The 14,726-nt window shown below is 44.7% G+C and overlaps 1 protein-coding gene across 8 annotated transcripts in view; it reads left to right on the top strand.

Annotated features, from left to right (window-relative positions):
- The window catches only part of SCMH1 (Scm polycomb group protein homolog 1), a 159,112-nt gene that overhangs the window by 131,470 nt on the left and 12,916 nt on the right, over nucleotides 1-14,726 (top strand). For all 8 annotated transcript variants that reach the window (XM_077752005.1, XM_077751999.1, XM_077752000.1 and 5 more), the window contains 2 exons: nucleotides 9,131-9,331; nucleotides 11,081-11,272. In XM_077752005.1, coding sequence (XP_077608131.1) covers nucleotides 9,131-9,331; nucleotides 11,081-11,272 — 393 coding nt within the window. The remainder of the gene's footprint in view (nucleotides 1-9,130; nucleotides 9,332-11,080; nucleotides 11,273-14,726) is intronic.

Here is a 14,726-nt window from a genome sequence, read left to right as displayed (position 1 = left end):
TCTCTCTCTCCTAGAAATAAATAAAAAAACATTAAAAATTTTTCATTTGGTTGTAGTGTATAATTTTTTTAATATATTGTTGGATTGGATTCGCTAATATTTTGTTGAGGAATTTTACATCTATGTTCATGAGAGACAGTGGTCTATAATTTTCTTTTCTTATAATGTTTTTCTCTGGTTTTGGTATTAGGGTAATGCCAGTCTCCTAGAATGAATTATGAAGTATTCTTGCTGCTTCTGTTTTCTAAAAGAGATTACAGATAATTGGTAAAATCTATTTCTTAAGTGCTTAGTAGAATTAATCAGTGAATTCATCTGAGTCTGCTGCTTTCTATTTTGGAAGATTATTAATTATGATTCAATTTCCTTAATATTGCATATCAGATTATCTTTTTCTTCTTGTATGAATTTTGGCAGACTGTGGATTTCATGGATTGGCCCATTTTATCTAGATTATCAAATTTCTGGGCCTAGAATTATTCATAGTATTGCTGTGTTATCCTTTTAATGACCATGGATCTGTAGTGGTACCCCCTCTTTTATTTCTGATATTAGTAATTTGTGTCATTTTTTTTTTAATTTGGCCCATCTAAAGGCTTTTGATGTTATTGATCTTTTCAAAGAACCAGCTTTTGGTTTCATTGATTTTGTTGTTGTTGACTTCTTGTTTTCAGTGTCATTGACTTCTGCTGTTTTTTATTATTACTTTTCTTATGCTTACTTTAGATTTAATATGCTCTTTTTTTCTAGTTTCCTAAAGTAGAAGCTTAGGTTTTTTTTAATGTTTGTTTATTTTTGAGAGAGAGAGACAGAGAGACAGAATGTGAGCAGGGGAATGGCAGAGAGAGAGTGAGATACAGAATCTGAAGCAGGCTCCAGGCCCTGACCTGTCAGCAGAGAGCCCCGACGTGGGGGTCAAACTCATGAACTGTGAGATCATGACCTGAGCTGAAGCTGGACGCTTAACTGACTGAGCCCCGATAAGTTATATTTTTATTTTCATTTAGTTTTATATACTTTTAAGTTTATCTGGAGATTTATTCTTTGACCCATATGTTATTTATAAGTATTTTGTTTAACCTCCTAGTACTGGGGAGATTTTCCACCTATCTTTCTATTACTGATTTTTTTGTTTATTGCATTGTGGTTTAAGAGCAAACATTGTATGATTTCTATTCTTTTAAATTTATTAAGGTATGTTTTATAGCCCAGTGTGTCTTCATGAATGTTTCATAGGAGCTTGAGAAGAATGTGTGTCCTACTGTTGTTAAGTGAAATAACCTATAGATGTCAACTATGTCCAGTTGATTGATGGTGCTGTTGTGTTCAACAATGTCCTCACCATTTTCTGCCTGCCAGATCTGTCCATTTCTGAAAGAGAGAGATGATGAAATCTCCAATTAAAATCGCAGATTCAGCTGTTTATCCTTAGAGTTCTATTAATTTTTAACTCTGACATTTTGATGGTCTGTTTGTAGTTGCATATACAGTAAGAATTGTTATATCTTCTTAGATGAATTACAATTAAGTCATTATGTAATGCCCCTCTTCATCTGTAGTACCTTTCCTTGCTCTTTAATCTGCTCCATCTGAAATTAATATAGTTGTCCTGCTTTCTTTTAATTAATATTAGCATGGTATATCTTTCTCCATCCCTTTGCTGTTCACCCATATGCTTTTTTATATTTAAAGTGGGTTTCTTGTAGGCAACACAGAGTTGGGTCTTGTTTTTTGATCCACTTTCACAATCTCTTTTAATTGATATATTTAGACCATTGATATTTAAAGTAATTATTGACATAGTTTGATAAGTATCTACCATATTTGTTCAGTTTCCCATTTGTTGCCTTTGTTCTTTGTGCCTATTTTTTTTAATGTTTTATTTATTTCTGAGAGAGAGAGAGACAGCGTGAGCAGGGGAGAGTCAGAGAGAGGGAGACATAGAATCTGAAGGAGGCTCCAGGCTCTGAGCTATCTGTCAGCACAGAGCCCGACATGGGGCTCGAACTCACAAACCGTGAGATCATGACCTGGGCCGAAGTCGGACACTTAACCGACTGAGCCACCCAGGCACCCCTCTTTGTGCCTATTTTTGTCTTCTACTTTTTCTCTGCCTTTGGTGGTTTTAGTTGAGCATTTTATGATTCCATTTTTTCTCCTTTTTTAGCATATGTTACTTTTTAAGTTTTTTTGTTTTTTAAGTTTATTTATTTGAGACAGAGACAGCATGGCATGGGGGAGAGGCAGGGAGAAAGGGGGACAGAAAATCCCAAGCAGGCTCTCCACTGTCAGCGCAGAGCCCAAGGCAGGGTCAAACTCATGAAACCATGAGATCATGACCTGCGCTGAACCCAAGAGTCATATGCTTAACTGACTGAACCACTCAGGTACCCTTCTTTTTTAGGTTTTTAGTGATTACCGTAGAATTTACAATATACATTTATAACTAATACAAGTCTACTTTCAAAAAGCACTATACATTGTGGCATACACAAAAAAAAAAAAAGGCACTATACTACTTCACAGATATAATAACAAGGAATCCTAATTCCTCCTTTCCATCCCTTGTATGATTGCTGTCATTCATTTCACTTATACAGAAGTGTTAATAAATATATACATAAACACAAATATATCGTTGCTATTTCTATTTTGAACAAACTGTTATCTGTTAGATCAGTTAAGAATAAGAAAAGTAAGTTTCTATTTTGCCTTCACCTGTTTCTTCTCCAGTGTTCTTTATGTAGATTTGAGTTTCTGATCAATATTATTTTCCTTCTCTTTAAGGAACTTCTTGAACCTTTTTTTGCAAGGTAATCTACTAGTAACAAAGCAACAAACTTCTTTTTTTTTTTTTTTTTGGTCTGAGAAAGACTTTATTTCTCCTTCACTTTGAAGGATAAGTTTGCAGGGTACAGAATTCTAGGTTGGTGGGTGTTTTCCCTCAACACTTAAATTATTTCGCTCCAGTCTCTTCTTACTCATATGGTTTCTAAGCATGTAATTTTTGCTGTTGCTCCTCTATAGGTGAGGGAGGGGGCAGGTTTGCCTCTGATTTATTTCAACATTTTTTCTTCATTTTTGTTTTCTGCACTTTTATATAACATGCTTAGTTGTAGGGGTGTTTTTGGTATTTGTCATGCTTGATGTTCAACGATCTTCCTGGATCTGTGTCTGATATTAATTTGGGGAAATTCTTCTCTCCTTATCCCTTCAAAAATTTCTTTTGTTCCTTTCTTTTTTCTCCTTCTGATATTCCTGTTGTGTGTATACTCTACACCTTTTGTAGTTATCCCACAATTCCTGAATAGTCCAGTCCCCTGGGAGTTGTTTTGTTTTTTTTCAGCCTTTTATCCCCCTCTTTTCCCTCTAGAGTTTGGGAAGTTTCTGTTGAGATACCATCAAGCCCAGTGATTCTTTTCTTGGTCATGCCCACTGATGAGTCTACTAATTTGTCCATCAAAGGCAGTCATTTGTGCTGCAGTGAATACTGCAGCAGCTCTCTAGCATTTCTTTTTGATTCTTTCTTAGAACTTCCATCTCTTCACTTACATTGCATATCTTTTTTACATGCTGTCTACTTTATTCATTGGAGCCCTTAGCATATTAATCATAGTTTTAAATTCCCAATCTAATAACTCCAACATCCCTGCCATGTCTGAGTCTAGTTCTTACACTTTCTAGTCTAAGGTTAGTTTCTTATGCATATGCTTTAGTCTTATGCTTTATCTCTTAAAACTGCAGTTTTTGCCTTTTAGTATACCTTGTAATTTGTCTCTTGATAACCAGACGTGATGTACTAGGTAAAAGGAGTTGTTGTAAATAGGCCTTTACTAATGTGATGGTAAGGTTCTGGGAGAGATAGAAGTATTCTATTCTATAGTCCTGTGATTAGGTCTCAGTCTTTGCGGGGATGGGGGCGGGGGGGTTGTGCTCCTAAACTATGAACTTCACTAGTATTTCTTATCCTTGCTCTTAGGTGGGACAAGATGGCTGGGGTGGGAATTGGGTATTTCCCATTCTCCCGGATAAGTTAGGCTCTATCAAATCCCAGCAGGTTATGCGCCAGTAAAATAGTCTTCCTGAGGACAGGCCTTGTTAAGGCCTGTCTACTCTTCTGTAGACTCTGGCATCTTTTTAAATGGTTCCTTTTCTGCATTCACTGATGGAAACATGAGGGATGTTTCTCTAATACTGTGAGAACGCGGTTGAACTCCTAATGGTAAAACTCACAAAAGTGTGGGACCCCACCCCCTCAATGACTGGGGCCCTCTAGAGTTCTTAACTCTCAGGCTTGTCCACACTAAACTTCCAGCAATTCATCAGTTGCAGTTCAGATTCTCCTACCTTGGCGTTGGTTAGTTGTGGAAGTTTCTGCTCATGGGTTTCCGCTTAGTAAAATGTGATTTTTTCTGTGTTCTCCCATTTGCGTCTCCAAACTTGGGTGGCATCAGTTTGCCCTGTGACCTCACTTCTTGGATGGATCTAAAACAGAGTGTTAATTTTTCAGTTTGTTCAGCTTTTCACTTGTTGGGATAGAATAGCCACTTCCGAGGTCTTAACATACTGAACCCCTCTCCAATTTTTTTTTTTTACAACATCTGATTTCATGGATGCAGTAGAAAACCAAAACATGACAATTATAAATATCCTTATGACTTTAAGATTAGAAAGGATTTTAAAAATAAGGCAAAAGCATAAACTGTAAAAGGTATATAATTTTATATACCAGAAAAGGGTAATATCTTATTAATATTAAGACAGCTCATCTCTCTTCCCCATGGCATTGTTTGGAGTGGCTCAGTTGGGACCGGAGGACCCAGTTCCAAGATGGCTCGTTCACATGGCTAGCAATTGGCGCTGGCTATTGGTTCTTTTCTATACGGACCTCTCCAAAGGGTAGTTTGGGCTTCCTCATCCTATGGTGGGTGGGTTCCAAGAGCAAGTGTCCCAAGAAACAAGAAGTAGAGATTTCCAGTTCCTTAAGATGGAAGCCCCCAAATTAGCATACTATCATTTCTACCATATTTTACTAATTAAGCAATCACAAAGCTCAAATTCAAGAGAAGGAGAATAGACCCCACTCCTCTGTCGGAAGAGCGTCAAAGAATCATGGACCTCATTGTAAAATCACCTCAGTCTACTCTCTGGACATAATTCATTTACATTTTTCCTACTTGGGACATTTATTCCCTTTGTGAGATTCTCCGTTAAAAGTCTCATCCCTTTACAACATCAGGCTCTGGATCTAGGATCTCATCATCTAAATCAAATGCAGGTGCAAATGAGACCTCTCAGGTGCAGATTGTCAGGCATGGCTCCTTGAGTGTCATTCTTCTGAATCTGAAGACCTGTGAACTAAAGAAAAATGTTGTCTGCTCTCCACATAGCTCATCTATAGTGGTGGGACAGCCCTAGGATAACTTACAGATGCCCCCTCCACCCACCCCTCCAACAGGGAGCAGTCACTGGCTTGTAGAAATTCTGAAATCCAGCCAGGCTCATGGTGCCAGTTCCTTCATTGGACCCAATCTTACTTTCTTGGGGCTGTTTTCCATGGCTCTCCTCTTTGTCCTCTGAATCATCCTTCCTTTTCCACAGAAAACCGAGATTGCTTTCTTGGTCTTCGTCCCATCTGTGGAAGGTTTGGATCTAAAGTCCTCTGTTCATTCTGTACCATTTCTGTCCCTTTTAGTCTGAGTGGGCAGTGCCTCTGCCACAGTGATTCTCTTAGAAACTTGAGGGGTTTACTAGGAATATTATTGAGATTTTCTTCATTAGACAAAGGCACAACCACGAATCTCTTGAAGATCAGCTCTCCTCTACTTTGGGCTTCCTGTATGGCTGCTGTGAGATAATGCCCTTAAGGTTCTTAGAAACTCTTACCATTAAAGGGAAAAAATCTGCAAGACTGGCCCTTAAGATTCTTAGAGGGCCTTTTGGTCAGGAAGAGTCTGTGAAGCATAGTCTTAAATCATTCTGGCACCTTAACAAAATATTTTATTGCCCCATTGTGGATTTGACTCTTTCTTAACTTAGTATCCTTTGCCTTCTGGAAGGACTGAAAGTAAGAAGCAATTTTATTTGTGGACTTTTTTCATTTTTATATATTTTTTAAGCTCATCTTTCTCATTTTGCATTTTTATCATAGGCATTGAGTCGCCACCTTGCACTTTCATTACTTTGTCTAGAAATCTCTTTAGTTATTTCACCAAGTTCACCGGGTCCCATGTTACTGCAAGTGACAGTGTCATCAGACTCTATATCACTGCCTAGCCAAGTGTCCCCTGTCTTCCATCTTCCAATAAGATTTTCCTCACTTGCCCTAAGCTCTCCCTGACAGCTTCCTCAAGACCTTGTGGGCTTCCATTCACAGGTTTCTCAGAGAATCGTTGTGGTAGAAGCATTGCCAGCTCAGGCTAACAGGGACAGAGATGGTACAAAATAAAAAGAACTATGTGACCCCCACCCCTTTACAGGTTTCTGTTCAAGCCCCTTTCTGCTTTCACCCACACCCTTTGTGTGGCCCTTCATGCTTCTTCCTGCCTCCCAGTCTCAAAGCCAATGCCGTGAGTGTTAGGCTTTTGTTACTGCAGCACCCTGTCTGTGGCACCACTGTCTCTTCCAATTATACAGCAACCACCACAAACTTCATGGCTAAAACAACAGTGTGGGCAGGCCTAGGTGGCAACTGCTTGTACCTGCTCCGCGCGGTGTCCGCTAAGGTGACTTGACTGGGATTGTAGGACCCGCGTCTACTCATGGCTGACAAGTTGGTCTTGGCTGATGGTTTCTCTCCACAAAGACCTCGCCCCGGGGTGGCTTTGGCTCCTCACATGTGGTCATTGGGTTCTAAGAGTGAATGTCCCAAGAAAGAGGAAATGGAAACTGTCAGCTTCTTAAATAAGCAAGCCCTGGGCCCCAAAACCAGCAGTGTCGTTTCTGCACAGTCTGTTGGTCAGGTATCACACAGATCGACAGAAGGGATGTCAAAGGTGTGGGAGTCATGTTTTTAAACTACCACAGTCTTCTCAAGGTTATATTGTTTGCCTTTTATCTTTCACCCTTTAATCTACATAGAATTTCTTTTTGTAATCACCACTGGACAGGTTATATTTTTTTCCTTTTGTGTAAACACAAAAATTAAGTAAAATTTACATGCCGTGAAATGTACATATCTTAAAGTACAATTAGATGACTTTTAGTCTTTGTAAGCACCATGTAGCTACAACCCAAGTCAAGATGAAAGTCATCTCTCCACCCCTGGAAGTTACATCATGCCCCCTTATGGTCAGCCTTCTCTCGTACCTTCATTCTGATGCCTCTCACTGTAGATTTGGTTTTTCTGATTTTTGGTTAGATTTAAACTTAATACCTAAATAGAATAATACTATATGTACCTTTTGTATTTGGTTTCTTTCAATAAAAGTAATGTTTTTGAGAAGCACCCTGTCAATAGTTCATTCCTTTTTACTGCCAAATGCTATCCCAATAAATGAATATACCACAATTTTATGTGCATTCTCTCATTATGGACATTTGGGTTGGTTCTAGTTTTAGGATGTTATGACTAAGCTGCTATGAACATTCTTATGAGTGTCTTTTCGTAGATAGATTTCTTCGTTTATTTTAACTACTCTTTTTATCTCTTTGAGTTTTAAAATTTTTACTTTTGTTTTCATTGAAAGAGTCATATCATGACATGGAAACCCTAACAGATTTCACCCAATCCTTCTTTCATTAGATCTGCCTTCACACCCACCTCCAGGGGCACCTGCCCATTCTTGGGTCTGTTGTGAATTATAAGATGTTTCAGAAAACAGCTTGGTTCTCATCATTGCCCATTCTCGGTTAAGGATTTGGCTTTCTTGGGTCTGCTTGGTCAGTTGCTGCTTTGCTTATCTGCTTTCCAGCTTCCAGAATTTTCAGCTGTCCCCATTATTGTCTGGCTCATTTTAGAGGGTTTTAGCAGAGAACAGAGTTGAATGTGTATTTCAATGCATCTTGCTTATTCTTTACCTTTTTCCCTTCTTTCTTTTCTACCAGTCACCTTCCACATCCTGCCTTTCTCTTGCTATTTTCCATTTCCGTCTCTCCCTCTTCCCTTCCCTTAGAATTAGGTGCAGAATCCTCAGAGAGCATGTGGCTCAGCCCCCTCATTTTACATCCCTAAACCAGAAGCCCCACGAATGAGGATGGCAGTCTGTCCACGGTCAGCACAGCTCCCGCTCTTATCTGTTTTTGCCTTTAACAGCAAAAAAGACCTTTTGCTCACCTGTTCTTTCATCAGTTAATGATCCATGACAGTGTGAGAAAGCAGAGTACCCTCTTCAAGTGGCTCCTATAAGGCACTTCAGAAGAATGCCATGGCTCACCAGACTGCTGTGGGTTCTCTCTGGAGATCAAGGAAGCTCCTCTGTTTCGGACTGCCTCTTACTCCTGTGCCCAGCCTGTCCCCTGCCTAGCACAGTGCCGGGTAGAGAGTTGCAGCAGGAGAGTGCCCAGCTGGCGTGACCAGAGAAACTACTGAAACAGCTCTCTAGATGGGACCCTCAGGCCCTTTCTGTTGTTTTCTTTAGTCCATATTTCTCTATTTTACTACTTTCTTTGGACCTGAGTGTTAATGCAAAACATAACAAAGGGACTCCACGGCCCAGAACAGAAATCGAGGCAGGTGACCAGCGGTGTGACCATTCTAAGTGCAGAGTCACACACACACAAGCACACTCTGGCTAATATTGTCATGGCCCCTGCCGTCCCTTACACATGTAAGACATACAAAGAATGTGTGGGGCAACCAAGTACTGAACACAAAAGTACATATATCTGGGAAGTTGTTTAGATTCTCTTTTCAGTGCACAGAAGACCAAGTACAAGTTCTGTGCCTTGGCTTTTGGTCTGGGCTGCTCTTCCAGCAGGCTCTGTTCCCAGAGCCTTTGGTCATGCAATCTGGGCTGTTTGCAGCTGGACAGAGCCACCCTCTGCCCCCTCCCTGTGTTTCACCAGCCTAGCAGCTGAGAATCCTGCTAGGGACCAGAGCCCAGAGTGTGAGGCACAGAAGAGAGCACTGTTCTGTCACTTCTCTCCCCCGGACGCTCTTTAAGCTTTTCTGACTCTTTGTCTCCTACAGTGTGTATTTACTTGAACAAGAATGGCAGCACAGGCCCCCACTTAGATAAGAAGAAGGTCCAGCTGCTCCCTGACCATTTTGGGCCAGCTCGCGCCTCTGTGGTATTGCAGCAGGCTGTCCAGGCTTGCATCGACTGTGCTTATCATCAGAAAACGGTCTTCAGCTTCCTCAAACAGGGCCATGGTGGTGAAGTAATCTCAGGTAAGCATCCTTGGGCTGGGGTGGCCTCCTAACCAGAAGGGCAGGCCTTCTCACCCGCCTGATTTGTGGCAAGGCATCCTGGGTCCTACTACAGTCAGGCCTGTAGGCTTTGGAAAAACGTGAAGGGATTATGTTCCTCAGAGAGCCTTCCTTGTCGACAGCCAGAAGCCCTGTGAGCCTTACGCACTCATCTGCCAAGTAGAGTGCCAGGCATACTCTGCCTAACCCAGCCACTAAGCACACCCCTCTCCTGTCCACCGGCTTAGCCTCTGCACACAGAAGATGTATGTGTGTTGCTTTAAAGGCGTTCCAGAAAAAAGAGTCCAGAGGGACCGCATTGTGGCAGCAGGAGCTTCTCCAGATTGCCACAGCCCCCCACCTGGCCTCAGGGGACCAGAGGACTCTTAGGTTCTTCAGGCTCCTTAGCTGCCCAGGCCTAAGCCAGCCCTGTTATAAGGAAGTTGAATCCCAGGGCAGAGTGGGAAAAAACATTCCCCCTCTCTTTCCTGCTACCAGAGTTTGATTCGACTGTGCAGTTTTTTGTTTTCACTGAGAACATTCCCTTTTTCTGCTGTGCCCTAGTTCTGTTTCCGTGGTCCCAAGTCCAAAACTCCATTCTTTACCCACCAAACCTGTGAAGACTTCACCTGGAGCCTTTCAGTCTCAACTGCATGATACTGCAGTCTCCCATCCCTTCCCTCTAACGAGCCTCAGGAAACCCAGCTGATGTGAAAGACCCTGGCCAATACCTGTGTTCCTTTAGAAGACCCCATTTGTCACTGTATTTTGTTAGCAAACATTCTTTGAGCTTTTACCATATGTCAGAGGTTATTGCCAGGCACTGGCCAGGGGAGGAGGAGAAAAGACGACAGGCAAGAGGTAGTCTTACGTGTGAGAAATGTGTAGAGGGTGATGTGGGAGCCCTGGCAAAGGAGTAATTGGCCGTGTGGAGGATGAGGGCATGCATGGAAGACACTGTTCTAGAAGGCCGAGGACTGCCGGGAAATCAAGCCTTCCTTTCCTTGGGAGGCCGAGGCTTCTGTGCAGTCGTCTGCGGGAATGAGGCCTTCCCTGTGCCTCTGTGGGGTTGCTGTCACCCACACCGTTTCTAGGGTTCTTCTGCCCCCACATTGAGTCCTGGGACTGGCCTTGTCTCCCCCTTTCCTTGCTGCCCTCAGAGACAAATGCTAAGGCCTGCTTTTATAAGGACTGTACAGATATTTTTTTTTTAATAGAAATAGATAGGGAGTAAAATAAAACCAAGCGTGGAATTGTTCCAAATGCTGCTGGATCTCTAGCACCCTGACACAGATCGCATTGTGCATCTAAGCCATTGCTGCCGGTAGCTGTACTCTCCGCATCTGCCCGGCTTCTCTGTTCTTAGGGAAATAGAACCCGGAGTGAGCAGATCTCCCTGAGGAGGCCCAGCCAGCTGATGGAGCAGATAGAGTTGTGTTCACAGTTGTTTTCACAAGTTGAGTAAAGTCACCTCAGAGCCCCAGGTGCAACCGGCCTGGCCGAGCCACTCCCATTACTGCAAGCCCTTTGGAGTTGGAGGCAAAAATCAAACCCTGGAGGGAGGGAGCGGAGGGCAGGGCAGGGCAGGGAGGGAGGAAACCTGGGCACTGGTTGCTTTGTGCAACCAGGTGAGCCCGAGGCAAGCAGTGGGCTGGGCTCCTCCTGCCCGGCGCTGCCCCGGCTGGGCTGACTGACGGCTGATACGCTCGCCCCGCTTCCTGAATTCCCCAGCCGTGTTTGACCGTGAGCAGCACACCCTCAACCTCCCGGCCGTCAACAGCATCACCTACGTCCTCCGCTTCCTGGAGAAACTCTGCCACAACCTTCGCAGTGACAATCTGTTCGGCAGCCAGCCCTTTACACAGACTCATTCGCCGCTCCCCACCACCGAGTACAGCCACAGCCACGACAGGTACCTACCAGGTAGGAGCTGGGATGGGGCCGGGGCTAAGGAAGGGGCACAGGGCCAGCGGCAGCACCAGCGAGGGCCCAGGCGCCTGCTGTCCGCACACCTGGCTTTCTGCGCCTTACCTTTGCTGCACCCACGGGACTCCTGGGTCTCCTCCCCTCTCTGCTCTCTCCAGGATTTTGTCTCCTCTCTCTGGGATTAACCTTCTGTCCTCTGGATTATTATCCCCAGAAGACGGTGGTTCATAGTTCCCCTTCTGAGCCCCCACAGCGTGTGGCACGTGGAGCCACCGTGAGGTCACAGCACACCTCCCGGTGTGAAGCTGGCGGCATAGGCCCCAGGTAGCTCTCTCTTGCCAACAGGAAGCTGTAGTCCCAGGCTACAGAGAGAGACATGTGCTCCCCCGGGATTGGCCTTCCACTCTCTCCTTTGGCACGTGGCCCGAACTCCTCCAGCGCTGCCAGTCTAGCAAGTCCATTCAGGTTCTTGCCGTTCCCCACTCGGCTGGAAAATAACTTTCTTAGTTAGCACAGCAGACCCGCGGCGGGAGAGCGGATGCCACGTGGCCGTGGCCGGGTCAGTGACTAAGCATTTCCAAGAGAGGGGCAAGAGTGAGTGGAACTCAGCTTCTGGAGTCCAGGACACAGAACCGCAGGGAGCGGAGGAAAGCTGACCCCAGCAGCAAGGTAGGTCGTGGTCAAGAGAGAAAGCACAGGCCCTGTGGAAGGGTCTCATGGACTTCACCCTGGCCAGAGGAGCAGAGGGGCGGCGCTGTGCGTGCTGGGGATGTGCTGTCCTTTGGCGAGGGAGCCCAGGTCTGAAAGGTGCCCATTTCTGACCTGCACAAGTCTTGTGCCCACACTGCCTTCCCTGGCATCTCTTCACCATTGTCTTAACAGAGGCCACTTCCAGAGAACGCACTCAGCAAAGTGCTCCCTCAGCGCCCCCTCCCCCCCCATCTGTACCTCTGCACCCCAGCGAGCACTGCTTATGTGACAACCTGAATTTCCAATACTCCTTGTGTGAGGGCCAGACCCTGCAGACATGCCTGTGCTCCCCTCACTGATCCATTTCTTGGGAGGGAACCTATCTAAACCCTCTCCTGCTTTCTTTTAGCATGAGAATCTGAGAATAGAAAAGATCATCCTTAGTGTGTCGCAGTGGGGGTCTGGGCTGGGTATGGTATGGAGGAGGGGGCGCATAGAAAGGCAGGTTGTTAAATACCCCAATCATTGGCCTTCAGGAACTCTGGGCAGCACTTCAGTGATGAAAGCAAAGCCTCCCTGAGATTCTGAAAGAATGGGTACACGAGAGGGGGTAGTGAACACGGAGGGTAGCTGCTCATCTATAGAGAGATTTCTCAACAAACCAGGAGCCCAGAATTCTTAAATGGAATATCTTCACTGAGAACTATGAGAAACTTGCCGGTAGCAGCGTGCAGAGACCGGCAGGGCTGTACATCACGGGCCCGCGGTCATGGAGGGGGCTTGAAACTGAGGCCTCGTGTGCCCTGGGAATTCTGCTCCAGTTTGCATCTCTCTGATTCAGCTACCAGACAAGAGGAAGCATGCTTTAGCCACTCTTCCTTCTTGCCTTACCAGCTAAGAGATAGAGGCAAAGACCAGGGTTATCACATACCGCCTCCACTCCTTGCCTCGTTTTCAGACAGATTCAGCCACTCTCTGCACCTTCCTGTGCTCACTCTCTAGCTTTTGTTTCCCACCCTAGGTGCTCGGCAACTTGGCTGCTCCCACGCCAGTTTGTTTGCTTCTCCGAAGCGGGCATTCTAACTGTGCCGATTCAAGCCAGGACTTTGCCTGGATTTCTCACCCTCTGTGCTCCTTCCCTCGTCTTGCCTGCCTGCCTGCCTCACTGACCCCCTGCTCCACCTCTGATCATCTGTCATTCCCCGCACCTTCCTGATGACTTACCCAAACCTCTGCCAAGCAGCTTGATATGCACAGGGCTGTCTTTTGCTCTGCCCTTTGGATCCGGGGTTCATCACTGCCACCTTTCTGCGTGGCTCCACACTTCTAGTTCAGCATCCAAAGCTACCATTCCTCTTATCCAGGTACTGACTGAGGTGCCTTCTCCCTTCCCTACAGCTTGCCTCCACACTCCCCTGGCCCTTAGGGTCTTGGCCTAAGTGACCACACACTCCTGATATAGCAGATCCCATTAGGCTTCCTTACCTTTGTTGAGACTTAACTTTTTTGGAAAAATTCCAAACCTACAGAAAAGTGCAAATAGGACAGTCGGCAAGGCAACCACATACTCTCCATCTAGATTTACCATTGACCTTTTTGTAATATTTACTATACCTATTTCTCTTAGGTACACATACATATATTTGTATTTGTGGGTTTTGTTTACTGAACCATCTGAGTTAACTGCAGATGAGAGACTTGATCCTGAATAAACTTTCCTATGGATCTCCTAAGAGTAGGAGTGTTTTCACATTCAAGAAATTTAACATTAATAAAATCTACTAGCTGATAGATAGATAGATAGATAGATAGATAGATAGATAATCAGATTTCCTCCGTTGTCCCAATAATGTCCTCTGTAGCTGTTTTTTTCCTAATCCAGGATCCAGTGAAGGCTAAGCCACTGTGTTTAGTTGTTCTGTCTCTTTAGTTTTCTTTTATCTACAGCAGTTTTCCAGACTTTTTTCCCCTCCCTTTCATGACATAACACTGGCATTTTGGAGAGTCCAGACCAGTTGTCTGACACTCTGCCAGATGCTATACTAGCCTCGGGGGAGCCAGACATGGGACAGACCGCGTCCCTGCTATGGGGGCACGCAGCTAAGAGAGGACAGACATGGATGTGGTGGGAGCATGGAACAGGCCTGTGGCCAGCCAGGAGTGATGAAAGAAGAGGTCAGGAAGCGTTCCTGGCAGGTGGGAGGCAGGGACAGAGTCTGATTAGGGTCACCTCTTCAGAACTCCACATGCGGCCATGTCAGGTAAGGGGCCTGTGAAGGTCAGGCGAGAGAGAGCTCCTTCCGGCCCTCAGAACTGACAGCATTAAGGAGGAGACCATTAAGGTAGCTGGTCCCAGGGACTGTTATCTTAGCCATAATCAAACCCAGCCAGCCATTAATCTCTAGGTCTGCTGTTTGGAGATTGCCCAGATTCCTCTCTGCTCAAGGAGGTTCATTTTGTCCCATGGCGGTAAGTTCCTTGTGCCTGATTTTCTAGCTGCCATCCACGGTCATCTGAGCTTATAAAGTGGTTCTCCTGCCAGAATCCTACAATTTACAGGATTGAATAAAGCCACAGAAGAAGTGTGAAATCTATTTGGAGTCCCCTTCAATCCCATGCAGGATTTCCTCATAGAACTATCAGAGTTCTGAGGTGATGCAGGCTTATAATTAATTGAACCCGTATTGAATCCATTATTCATTCAGCCAACCCAGAATGTACTGGTTGCACAACACCAAGGTCTGGTTTAGACACAAGAGGG

The sequence above is a fragment of the Crocuta crocuta genome, unplaced genomic scaffold (assembly GCF_008692635.1).
Source record: "Crocuta crocuta isolate KB4526 unplaced genomic scaffold, BGI_CrCroc_1.0 scaffold367, whole genome shotgun sequence".
Lineage (NCBI taxonomy): Eukaryota > Metazoa > Chordata > Mammalia > Carnivora > Hyaenidae > Crocuta > Crocuta crocuta.
This window is presented reverse-complemented; position numbering and strand designations above follow the sequence as displayed.